A 13554-nucleotide genomic window follows, 5' to 3' on the forward strand; every position below is an offset into this window, starting at 1 on the left:
CACCTTTTACAACAATATTCATAAAATCTCAATTATTATTTTTGAAATAAGGGTAAACTATGCAAATAGCCTCATTTGTTTTCGGTAGATAATCTTTGGTCACTAATTTAAAAATTAAAAATAAATGACCTTTTATATTATTGATTCGATTGATTTAAGTCTTCTATTGTTAACCTCTAAACGGATATGTGACATGACAATTTAAAAATAATAAATAAATCCCATAAGTCACCAACTGTAAGTAATATGAAAACACCCTTCTTTAAATTTAAAATAATAAATAAATCTCATATATATTACAGGAACAAATTAGGGATTAGAAACTAAAAACCCTAACATCCTTTTTCCTATAACATAAAGAATAAACGAGGGAGAATAGGCAGAAGAAGAAACATGGAAGAAGAGGTAGAACAAAAAGAGATAGAAAAAGAAAAAAAAATAAAAAACATTGGTGTATCTATTTTTCGATGTGGACAACCAGCTGAGATTATTACTTCTTGGACAATAGATAACCCATCTAGGAGATTCTTTGGTCGTAGAAATTGTGACAAAGGATCAAACACCCATTGCTGATTCTTTGTTTGATACGATGCTCCTGTGACACCTCGTACAAGAGTGGTCATTTTTTGGATGTTAAGAAAAATGAATTAAATGGAAACGAAAGGGAGAATTTGTTGATTTTTTTTGTTGATTTTGTGTATGATGATAATGTGGGTTAAGAAGTAAATTAGGTGAAGGTGGAAAGTAATCGGTGAAGGTGATTTTGTGTGTGGATGACGGTGAGAAGGAATTGGTGAAATGGGTTGTGTATATGTGATGGTGGGGAAGGGTGGTGGTAAAATGGGTTTTGTACGAGTGATGGTGATAAAGAATCGATGAAACAATTTTGTGTAATTGGTGAAATGGTTGTGTATGATTAATGGATGACATTGATTTTGTGTAATCGTTGTATTAGCAATTTAAACTGATTAACTTTGAAGCTTAAATTATTGTTCATGGTTTTATGTTCATGATTTTAGTAAAGTCATAAAAATGAGGAGATAGATTGAAGACAAAAATGAGAGAACATGATATAAATTCAAGGCAAATATTCATTATTGAGACAAATGTGAGAAAAATGTGTTATATAGATAAACTGATAAACATGATAAATCAACTACAAAATATATCTAGTTTAGGAGCTTATACACCTGATAAATCGGCTACAAAAGGAAGTTCATTCACAAAATGAGTTACCCTAACTTAGCAAACACAAAATACTTTGTCCAAACTAAACTACCATTCACAAAATAAGGATGATCAATTAGGTGTTGTTGTTGATCCTTGAGTTGAAGGGCTAGACACGGTGGACTGTTGATTGTAACCCACATTTAACATTCATGTAACAATCTTGATGGAGAAAAAGGTTCTTGTCTTCTTATTGGCATTTTGTCCCTTCGATGTTGATGACACGTTGCGACTGGTGTGGTTGCTAAGAATGTTGAGGTTGTTCAGGTTCTTGCTGCTTAATTGCATGAAATAAGGCCTTTTTTGCTGGTACTCCGTGGATGTTGGATATGTACATCCTAACCCGAGTATATATATTTTTTTCTTTTGTCTTTATATTTGGAGTGCTAAATCCATGCGTTGTTTGCTGGATGCTTATCACACATCAAAAGAGTAGAAGTGTATGACCAACATAAAATCAGAGTATTCAAAGGTTCTTGTAGAGGCCTACAGGGTGGACATTCAATACACTTTCAAAGTATAATCACTCGGGTGTATAATGATTCGTGAAACCTAATGCCAAACTTTTGAAAACTGTTATTTGTTGGATAAACAGTGTTGCCTTGTAAATTAGGGCATGGTTAGTAGACGGATGGAGGAAGTGGGATCAACCCTGTGTAGAACTGGATTGAATAATGCCCTTCGAAACTAGAAAAATTAAGCTTTTAAGGGCCATGCCTGTAGCTTTTGCTCCTGGTGTTCATAGATTTGAGACCACCTCTTTTTCAGGGTGAGTTGTTTTATGCATCTAGGTTAATGCGCTTATGATAGATTCATCAATGAGAACTGATGTTTTAACATGGCATGTCTCAATAGAACTGGTGCCACATAAAAGAAGAGTTTGGAGCCAACGATTTATGATGTTTATTCTGTCTGATCCCCTCCATATATAGAAATTGGTGGTTAAATCATAATGTCTGTTTTGGACGGGTACGTATATTATGAAATGCAAAAACTTAACAAGTTCTGCTTAATCATCATAACTAATTATTGTCAGATTTGAGATTGGAGATCTCTGTTGTTTATAAATTTTTGGACGGATGAATCATTACTGAACTAGTGTCAACTTTTCAGGCGTTTGCTGTAGCAGGATATGGTGGTTGGAAGCTTCAAGGAATAGTGACGCCCAGAAGTAACCTGTATGGGCATTCAGAAAGGTTTGAACAAATATCATCTCCCCTCCCCTCCGGCGTTAGCTAGAGAAAGCGTTGCTATACGGTGTAAACCAGGTTCCAGTCCCTACAGATCTTTGTTATTTTCACCTTGCTGGTAGCATCTGTTGAAATCTACCTTGATCAAAACATAGCTGTCCAAGTTTGTACAGGTTTGAATGTGTTATAGATGGATGGCTATCTTAAAACAGCTATGTTTTGAACATTCTAATACATAATAACTGTTTACCGAATAGATGGATGGCTATCTGTTTCAAGATCAACACACACACGTCTCATTTATATATATATATATCAAATAATTATTCACAAAATATTATATGAAGTATACTAATAATTTAAAAACACTTAACAGTGTTTTAATTCCATTTATAAAAAAACATTCTTATATGCGATAACTATTAAACATAAGATGAAATAGAATAGAATAGAGTCCAAGAGATTGGATTAGGTTTTACCAACCAAACAACCAATCAAAAATTACTTTAGCATCTGATGCTACGATCCCTATAAACACCACGGTGTCTCCTATTAAATTTACGCATTGTTAAGGCTAAAGCAGTCTTCCTTTGCAGAAGAAAGTCTAAAACCAAACCTAAGGCATTCCTGTTCCGAAACAAGTCCAATATTTGGCGTTTCAATATTTTCATATGCTTATATATATATATACATCAACATTTAATCTGAAATAGCCCTGAAAAATACAAGCTTTCACTCGATTCAAATATAAACACATCATCAAAACATAAATCAACTTATTTTTCACAATTTCTCTTCATCACGATTCTCACAAATGAAATCAAATTTACAATCAAATGGAGAACGCATGTACATGGATTATATAAACCACACTTTGACGCAGTATTCAGGGGCTATCAAATTAAACAAGGAACTAAAAGAATGTTTAAAGTTACATGAACCAGATGTATTTCTTTCTTTCTTTTTTTTGAAAATGAGAACTCAAACTTCAATTGCAGCAACCACCACCTTGAGAAGAAGAACCATCTCGGCCTCCAGAAGGCCCTGGAATCCCACTGTATCCAACTTTTATGCCGTAAGACTTCAAACCATTAAGAAGAAATGTCAGCAACAGAATTCACGCATTCTATCCATGTAACATGGAAAAGCAACATAAACAGAACAATTCTTTTTCATCTTTTGTATTCGAACTTAAGTGACTTCCATTATAAGTCTGCATCAAGTGTTGCAATATCCACTTCCACACACCATTCAAACTTTCAAAACTAGTGAAAGAATAATATTGATAATGGTATAACACTGTTGAAGAATGGCAATAGTCTGGGACCAAGATCTAGGTAGTCTTTAAGGACACCTAAATGTAAGGCAACTTTTCTTACACCCAACATAAACCAATATTACCCATGAAGCTCATCAACCTTCCTACCCACACTTCAACTCTTAGTTATCAAACCAGTTGTGTAATGTTTTACTTGGAATTATATTTCTGCAGTCAATATGCATATTCCATTTTATCTTATTAAATTGTAATATTGCATCACCTTCAAAAGCAATGGTCATTGACAAAGTGGAAGTGCAATTGTTTGCAGCACAGAAACAATGACCAATTACCTTTTTAGCAATTCTGATTAAAAAATCACTGGTAGAATTAAGGATCTTGCATTTCAAAAATAGAGCAGTGTGATAACTCTGATGTAAACGTGACATCTACCGTTGTTTCTCAAATCCATGGATTTGCTGGGTGCCTATTTAGCAACGAATGGGAAATCCTATAAGTATTTGTGAATTTGAAATTCTAAACATAGCATATAAGTAGGACAAACAAACTCTTATCTTAGTAACAATTAACAAGGTATTCCTGAAAGTTGCTTTCAAACATGAAGAACTATGTAAATAGAATAAAATAGTCTTCGGATTTATTTATTATCATTTTTTCTTTGAATTATATGGTTAGTAGAGCATTTATTATCACTTTTTTCTTTGAATTATATGGTTAGTAGAGCTTAAAACTGACAATTATCAGAAAATTCACTACTAGGGAAAAATAAAATAAAGAAGCAATATTCTTCACCCCTTCATCATTTCAAGCTACTATAGAAGTTCATAACACAATCAACCAAACTCTTCAGAATGGTCATCAGGCATGAATAACTATATACCATATGGATTTATTGGAACTGAATTTAATTAAATGTGACTAATTTGAAACATTAAAAATAAATAATCTAAGGAGATATAAAAGTGGATGAGAGAGATAACCTCATTCGAGACATCAAAAACTCCATCCTGAATCTTTGTGTATATGGTTGCAGCAGTTTTTATAAATGCCTGCATAATAAGAGAAAAGGGAATAAAAATAGTTGGTAGTGGTAAAGCATAGAATAGGAACCAGAAGAGACGTTAAGTATAAACGGAGGGCAGACCTCCTCAACATTCTGAGCAGTTTTAGCAGAGGCCTCCATGAAGATCAAACCATGCTCCTTTGCAAATTGCTCGCCTTCCTCAGTGGTTACAGCCCTCCTATGAGCAAGGTCAGACTTGTTACCAATGAGCATGATGGTCATGTTAGCATTAGCATGCTGCCTGGCATCCTCCAACCAGCTAGCCAAGTGATTAAAAGTTTCCCTCCTGTGTAGAATCAAATCAATTATCAAATTAGACTTAAAAATTGTTTGGAGATGTCCAGACATGAATATGATAAAAGTTACCTGGTAATATCGTAGACAAGCAGGGCACCAGCAGCTCCTCTATAGTATGACCTGGTAATGGATCTGAAGGATTCTTGACCTGCCTGCCCATGTATATAAAATAATAAATTAGATAAGCACACAAATATTAAAAGAGAAAAAGAGAGAAAGAGGGAGAAAATTACGGTGTCCCAGATTTGGAGCTTAATGGGTTTGTTGTCGATGGTGATCATCCTGGCCCCAAATTCAACACCTATGGTAAGATCGTGTACCGGCTGAAACCGCTTGTCGGTGAACTGAAGAAGAAGACATGATTTCCCCACTCCTATAAAAATCAGATCAGATCAGATCAAATCAAATCAGATGAGAGATCATCAAAGCCATATCAGATGGCGAATTCATCAATAATCGACAATAATGATAACAAATGAGAAAGAAGAGATTGACTATATATACCGGTATCTCCGATGATTATGTACTTGAAAAGGTAAGCGTAAGACATTCTGATTCTGCTTGAGAAGAAAAGACGACAACGACGACGACCGAGTCACCAAACAAAAAAACAAAAATATAGGGGAAAACAAACTGATATTATCTTTGGTTGGTTTGGATGATCTGAACCTGGAATCCGATTTTAACTGAGAAAAGCCCTAGGAGGTGGACAGCGTAAACTCGGCAAGGCCAGAATGTCATTTGATTAACTAAACTAAAAAAAAAACCCTGATGGAACCTTTACGAATGCTTCGTCGTGATACTAATTTATATCAAAGTGACGTATTCCTTTAGGCATCTCAAAAAATAATACTTCAACGAAGTTAAAACTCTTTATTCAAACTCGGTGTACATGCTTTTAGTCTATACTATTACAAATGATGCCCCAATTTTAGTGTTATTTAAATTATAATAATAATAAGTGTTCTTTTAATAATAAGTGTTATTTAAATGACCATCCAGCTCAGTTGGTAGAGCACAAGGTTCTTAACTTTGAGGTCGTGGGATCGAGTCCCACGGAGGACATCTCATAATTCAGAGGTCTCTTACGGAAGCTGCTCTCAACCTGGTGTTGGGGTAGCCTACTATTTTACCTCCCCTTAACCCATACATATGGGAAAAAGGGACAATCATTTAATAAGTGTTCTTTTAATTTTTTTTCTGTTGTTTAAAAAGTGAAGACGATCGATTTTTTTCTTCCAATTATCGATACTTGATTTATTAATTGATTATTTTAGATCGAATTTTGTAAAGATTTATTGTGAGACGATTGTTTCAATTCAGTTTGCTCTATTTGCAAATATCAAGATTTAAATTTCTGACCTTATTCAAGGGACTTATGTTTTATACCATTAAACCAACTGATTATTGGAGATGATGTCAATTTTAATTAAGTGATGGTTATTAATATTTTTACTTTTTATTTTTTATATGTTATTTTATTTTAATAGATTTTTTCCTTTTCAATAAAATACGGATTTTAATAAAAAAATAATAATATTGAAACACGCTTGTGGTGATTAAAATATTCTAATATTAATGATAATAATTGAATTTCACATTACAAATCAAAATGTTATAAACAAATAATTAGGAGTTAGTAAGAGATGGCAATGTCCCAAGATGAGTTGAATGTGGGAGGGATGGTTATGGTAAGAAGATATTGTAGCGCATCGAAGTTAAAATCCACAGGTTTCATGTTAATGGTACTAGAGACGGGCTTGCAATTAGAGTATGCCCCAAAGCAACCTGCTCCTCTACCCTTAACATGTAGTGTATATTTAGTAGAACCGGAAGTATCGGTGGCAGTGGAGCCCTCGACATACTCCAGGGCTCCCCCAGAATTGTACATGTTCACTAACCCAATCGCAGCGAACTCGATTTCTTCATTGTAAACCTGTGATTGTCACTTTGTTGTTAAATTAATCAGCAAAAAAACAAATTCACAAGTGAACTTGATGCCATGTATCAACGCAAAACCTTGATAGGAGATACAGTCAACACATCACACTCCAAAGGTTTTAATGCAACGGTCAATGATCCTTCCATCGGCAATCGAGAAACACCACCTGTTTTGAAGGAAAAGACTGCACTTTCGCTGCTCCATATCTGACCTGATACCTCCTCAAAATACTCAATGCAAGCCGGAGAGACCTGTCCGGAGAGCTCGGTGCCGGGAGCCGTCTGGTCTCCCTTGTTTGTGGAAGGCACTGGCCAGCTTCCTTGACAATTGAAGATGCCAATAACTCCAGTACATTTGTTCAAGTTCCATGTTTTAAGAAGACTACAAACAAACGCTCCCAACATCTGGATATTAATTTAGGAATCTGCAAATTTGTATGCACTACAAGAGGGACTCAAATTCAATGTACCTCGTCCCATCCGTGACCGGATCAGTGAATAAACAATCTCGAGACGGTCTTCCGGCATATTTGGCTCTTAGTACTGATCCATCAAGAAGTACAAGCCTCCGCAGTATCTCAAAATCATGCCGTCCAGGTTTATCACTGTTATCAAAAACACATGTATAAATACATACATACAACGTATATTTGTGGTCAGACACCGTGGTATTCGTATTTATTCGCGAGCAGAAAAACAGAAACAGGGGGAGGCAGATAACCAGGAATGTCATAATGCTATATCTCAAGTCTCAGGGACATGTTTCATGTACTTGTATAACTAACAACAAGCTTAACTACACAGTTATAACACCATCGAAAAACGTTTACCTGACATACACTCCACAGCCTCCCACTGCTCTAGCGACCGCGTGAAACTCTGCTGCATCATGGAGACTCTAGAAAGTTGTTAAGAAGCTTATCAAAATACCATGAGATGGATTTTTACAGATAAAATAAGGAAAGAAAAGGATGGCATGCCATACATAAAACATATCCCAATCTGAGACAACCAATTCACCAAGAAGAATGCTGTTAAAAGCCACAGCAGCTACATGTTGCGCCCATGTTGTCGGTTGCTTAGGGTAGAAGTCATCTGAGGCTCGTGAGATTGCGCTTTGTTTTAAGCTGCGGCAACAAAACCGTAACTAATCAACATGTTTCTCTAGAACAGTTACTATCAATTGAAACAGCATGAGCTGAACATAAAGTAAATTCATGTTACACAACCAGTCTAAAAAAAATTCACTCAACTGCTATGAAAGAGTGATGAGACCTAAACAAACAGACATAATACTTTATTTGCTTGGTTCTTCTAGCAGTTACAAGCAACCCTAGATTCAGAAAAGTTGAACTAGCAGTCTTATTTTTTTTTAAAAAAAATGGAAATATTGGTAAGTTAAGAACAAGTTATATACTGGTAAATCGAGTCTGTGCTCTGAGCCATGCAACAAATAATGCCGTTGTCACTGAAGTTGGCTGCTATAGACCTTTCAAGTGCTTGATGGACTCGTCTTGCAAGTGACACACTGCCTCCTAAACCTTCGGAGATGGTTTCTAATATGTTCTGAGAATCAACTTTAACCCCATCAACATCTTGTGAAGCAAGGTACCCGTGTAGGTCATCATAAAACCGAGACATTGTTTCAGGATCAACCACACCAATACCATACTTCCCCATAGAATCCATTGCAATATCCCTCAAATTTTCTAAATACACCGGTGAGAGTATAGGGTATCGCAATCTTGGATCATAAGTTTTAGTTCCCGCCGCTTTTGGATCAAGGCCGCCCCAATACCCATGCAGTGCATGCCAAACATAAACATACCTGACAAATCAGAAAATAACACAGGGTAAGAAGAAAATCTCGTGCAGTTGTCAAATATATACAAGTGAAAGGTCTAGAAAAAACTTACTTTAGGTTAAAAGTGCTCTTAGTATCTGAAATAAACTGCTTGAGATCACCAGGAGCCTTTCTTTGAACTTCATTTTCTATTCTCTGAAATTTCTTATTTTCCTTAATGCTTTGCAATCTGCTACCAAACCTGATATTTAGAGGGAGATATCACGAATCAATATATGTTGTTTAAAATGATTAGATAGAATAAATGGAGGAAGAGTGTACTTACTGTAACCCGTCGATAAACGGCTCCCCTAGTTCCAGAAACTCGTTAACTGTATCTTGCCAACCATCATCTATTAGCAGAAACTTTGCAGGTGTCCCTCCCTGGGATAAACTGTAAGAGACAGAATAGAAGAGAGAGAACATGAACAAAAATGTAAAAATTAACAACAAAGGTGTGGAAGTAATATGAACATTGTTATTGTTTTTCACCTCATTTGCCCTTCTTTAATTCCTTGGGGATTAACGTCAGAGTAGAATGCATCCCATGTGCACCAACCGAACCAATCTAGAAACCCAGGCATCTGCACTTCAAAAGCCATTACATGTTTCAGTTTTCTCGTTCTGTTTTCATATTAGCTAGCGTTAGTTTATGCCTAGAAATTGGTAGGCCAATAACTTACCTGTTTCGTTTCACGGAGGGCAAAGGTCCCTAACTGCTTCTCCAGAATCCTGGAGATATAATATATAGTTCAAATCAAAACATAATCATATCATGTCTATCTGCTACATATATGAACTCCAACAATTCGTAAACACTCCGACGTTTTTCAGAGATTTTACCTACATCATAGAATCTTTCACCAAATCAAATGGATGGTCTCCGTAATTCATAAAGATTGCTTTCAGGGATTGTGATGTAACAATTGCAGGGTCGCCTATTAAAAGAAAAAAAAGAGTCCAAATCATTAGGGAAACTAATGAAACCAAAAGTGAAAATTAGGATGTGTGGCAAGTGGCAGCCTTAGCTTAACCAACAAATACTAACCGCTTTCGACACAAAACTCAAGTTCATCTGAAGAGTTGCCTTGCAAACTGCTTCTAAAATTGTCATCCAGAACAGGCAAGAAAAGGATATAATTAGGTCCGTGAGAAGCTGCTCCTTGTTTTGCTTCCAAGAGTAGCATCTGAGTCTCAAGAGGAATGTCGCTTGCCGAACTTCCTGTCCGGGTATCATCCACCAAAGTTTAAATCTAAACAGACAGAGTAGCCTCACATCCCTGCATACATGATATGAAATGATAACACATTTGGATAATCTAAAATAAATGAAATGATAACACATTTGGATAATCTAAAATAAACAAACAATTATTTAGTGAATGAAAGAAATTTTCTAAATTTACTTAAAAGGAGTGATTACTTGATGATGACTCCTAGCTTGAAAACATGTCGGGAGCTGGTGTGGGAGGAAGTAGCGCCGACAAAAGCTGCGGTATCCGTTAATGACGTGACAACGATGTTTTGTGGGACACCCATCAGGGTATCCTCGCCATTGATACTGAGATTCCCATCTTTTAGGTCGGGTGTGGTTGCAAGCAACATGTGCCGTCTCCACATCTGGTTCCGGTTGAAAAGCAAAGACCTGTGGGAGAACAAATTCAACTTATTCTGGCTTAGGTTATTAGTACTGGGCAGAAATGGAGCGCTGAAAGGAGAAGTATTGGGTGGCTGAGACAGGACATTAGCGGCGGTGGCGTGAACCAGCTGCGTCGCCCTCCTCATGCTTATTCCGGGAGCTAAAAGCCGTTAAGAAGGAAAAATATTGATATGATATATATATATATATATATTTGCATATATGAGATAATATGTGATGACACTTGGTTGTTCATAATTGATAGAAAGGCGAGAGGATTGGATTAGATTAGACATTAGGACGCTCCTTTCCCTTTCCTTGCTCGTCCTCATTTACCTTCTTTCTTCACTTCGCTTTCCACGTCCACATCAACACTGCTCACATTTTGTCACTTTCATCACTCATTTTTTTCGTTTTTTTTACAACCAGTAAAAGGAACCCTGTTTACAACTTTTGAAATCTTATAACGAGAAGGAACCTTAATTCAATTCAAATATATCACTTATATGCAAAACTTCATATGCATGCAGAAATAAGAATGCTATAGTAAAAAGGGTTCTATTTTACAAGAACTTCTAATTAAGCATCCAAGGCAAAAAGCAACACATTTCTTGGTTACATTACTGAAATCTTAGTTACACGTTAAGCTTTACTGACACATTCCTTGAACAGAAATGTTTCGCAACTTTTTTATTTTAGTGAGCATGGTGGCATCTTACGTGTCTTGGACTTGAATTTCTCCATCTGAATCTGATACAGTTTGTATGGTAAATTGCTCGGTTCGAGTTTTTCACAGCAACTTGTAGTCCGAAGCCCAGCCCAGGCCAACATTATTCTAGTAAAGTTCTAGAAGTAAATAAAAGTCCACACAACAACGTGGCACCGAAGACATAGCCACGTGTGTAAAGCAAAACATGCCACACACAGACAATAATCGTCATCAGGATGGATATATTCAAAGCTAAATCTATACTAAAACACGTTTCTGTTTGCTTTTCATTTGCGTTTGATAACTACAACTGTCTGTCTGTAGCTGCAACTCGTCCACCATGGCTAATTTATCACAGCCAGACGCAACCTCTCACACCACCGGCTCCGCCACTCAAAACCCACCACCACCTCAACAGCAGCTAAACGTTCACTCTGACGATCATCATGCCTTTTCATTCTCTCCTGTAACCCTCCAAAAGCTGCCTCATCTGAGTGAGTACCTGGAAGACCCCCAATATGCAGGCCCCAATCCACTCGACAGTAACCCATTCTTCCATCCTTCTGACGGCTTCTACATGAACTCATCCGATGTAGTTCTCCGCCACATCGTCAGCCGCCTCTCTCCCTCTGGAACGCTAGATTCTCCTTCTCACCACTTGGCATATATCAGAGCTGGTCCTCGTAAAAACATCTTCTTTGACCCTACTGCCACCAGGGCTGCTATAGTTACATGTGGGGGACTCTGTCCTGGGATGAATACGGTCTTAAGGGAGCTGGTTGTTGGCCTTTGGGACCTCTATGGGGTGCGCCAAATATATGGTATTAAAGCTGGTTACAGAGGTTTCTACTCCACTCCCCCTGTTGAACTCAGTCCTAAGATGGTACATAACTGGCATATGAGAGGCGGGACTGTGCTTGGAACCTCTAGGGGTGGCTTTGATCTCACAAAGATTGTTGATGGTATTCAGAACCACGGCTTTGATCAGGTTTGTTTGTTATGTGCTCTGCCCTTTATGTGTATGTATATAAGTATGTATGTATAATATGTAGTTCCTAAAGCAATTATTGTTATATATGTATGTTAATCCATAACATCCTGCGTTCTGGGTGGGTTTCTTTAGGTTTACATTATAGGCGGAGATGGCACAATGCGTGGTGCTATCAAAATATTCGAGGAGATTCGGCGGCGGAAGCTGAGAGTAGGAGTTACGGGAATTCCTAAAACTGTAGACAACGATGTGGGTATAATCGATAGATCATTTGGATTCCAGACAGCTGTAGAAATGGCACAGCAAGCAATCCATGCAGCTCATGTGGAGGCGGAGAGTGCAGTGAATGGAATCGGATTAGTGAAGCTAATGGGTCGAAACACAGGGCATATAACCCTTCATGCTACGTTGAGCAGCAGAGACGTAGACTGCTGTTTAATTCCCGAAACTGGGTTTTATTTGGAAGGGAAGGGAGGGTTATTCGAATTCCTTGAACAGAGGCTGAAAGAGAGGGGGCATGCAGTGGTGGTCATTGCTGAAGGGGCAGGGCAGGATTTAATACCCAGAACCAAATCCCAGGAAGAGGAAAGGGACGATTCGGGCAACCGGGTTTTCCTAGATGTCGGTGCGTGGTTGAAGTCGGAGCTGAAGAAATGGTGGGACAGAGACCATCCACAGGAGTTGTTTACTGTGAAGTACATAGATCCTACTTACATGATACGTGCAGTGGCCGCAAATGCTACGGACAATTTGTACTGTACACTTGTGGCTCACTCGGCTATTCATGGGGTAATGGCGGGATATACCGGTTTTGTGACTGGTCCTATAAACGGAAACCATGCATATATCCCGTTGATAGATGTGGCACAGACTAAGAATGAAGTGAACGTTAAGGACCATAAATGGGAATGGGTCAGGTCTGTCACCAATCAGCCTGATTTTCTCAAGCCCTAGACAATTTCATTTTATATTGTTTTTACTTCATTTCAGTCTGGTAGTAGCACAGTGGCAGAAATTACTACGACAGCAGTTATCTGTGTCGATATTAGCTGATATGTTTGTATAAATTTTAATAATCCATATAGAAGGAAAAGGAGATTCAGTACACAAATATCAACAAGCCCATCATCATGCAACAAACGATTCAGCATTAGTACCAGGAAAAGCCAATCAGTAGACACGAGCACGCATCTCATTTTGGATTTTTTTTTTCAAATCGGCTAGGACTGAACTACACCTAAATTATTTAAAAATCCGGAACCAAATGTTCGTTGGAATAGAGTACAAGAAGAAGATTGACTATAACATGAAGATGAATAAATGAGCATAGAATGGAAGAGTGGGAAATGCTCCAGACACTTTCGTTTCTGGAAAC

The 13554-nt window shown here is 37.4% G+C and overlaps 2 protein-coding genes and 1 pseudogene across 3 annotated transcripts; 1 reads left to right on the top strand and 2 right to left on the bottom strand.

Moving 5' to 3' along the window:
- Positions 1–3127: 3127 nt before the first annotated feature.
- On the bottom strand, positions 3128–5821 carry LOC120216726 (ras-related protein RABB1c-like). Of its 2 annotated transcripts, XM_039214076.1 has the most exons (7): positions 5561–5821; positions 5290–5429; positions 5126–5208; positions 4841–5045; positions 4668–4745; positions 4409–4480; positions 4330–4366 (listed from the first exon to the last, which is right to left on the bottom strand). In XM_039214076.1, exons 1-6 carry the CDS (start codon positions 5604–5606, stop codon positions 4421–4423), a joined length of 612 nt encoding a protein of 203 aa, XP_039070007.1. In that variant the 5' UTR covers positions 5607–5821; the 3' UTR covers positions 4330–4366; positions 4409–4420. The 2 variants fall into 2 exon arrangements, with proteins under 2 accessions (XP_039070006.1, XP_039070007.1); XM_039214075.1 differs by lacking the exons at positions 4330–4366; positions 4409–4480 and adding an exon at positions 3128–3498 and having other exon boundaries at positions 4677–4745; positions 5561–5812.
- An 871-nt stretch (positions 5822–6692) lies between these two features.
- Positions 6693–10664, bottom strand: LOC120216722 (annotated as a pseudogene).
- Positions 10665–11478: 814 nt separating this feature from the next.
- On the top strand, positions 11479–13289 carry LOC120216724 (ATP-dependent 6-phosphofructokinase 2-like). Its single transcript, XM_039214069.1, has 2 exons — positions 11479–12176; positions 12312–13289. Exons 1-2 carry the CDS (start codon positions 11529–11531, stop codon positions 13131–13133), a joined length of 1470 nt encoding a protein of 489 aa, XP_039070000.1. The 5' UTR covers positions 11479–11528; the 3' UTR covers positions 13134–13289.
- Positions 13290–13554: the final 265 nt, after the last annotated feature.

This window comes from Hibiscus syriacus, unplaced genomic scaffold (genome assembly GCF_006381635.1).
Source record: "Hibiscus syriacus cultivar Baekdansim isolate YM2019G1 unplaced genomic scaffold, ASM638163v2 tig00110163_pilon, whole genome shotgun sequence".
In the NCBI taxonomy this organism is placed as follows: Eukaryota; Viridiplantae; Streptophyta; class Magnoliopsida; order Malvales; family Malvaceae; genus Hibiscus; species Hibiscus syriacus.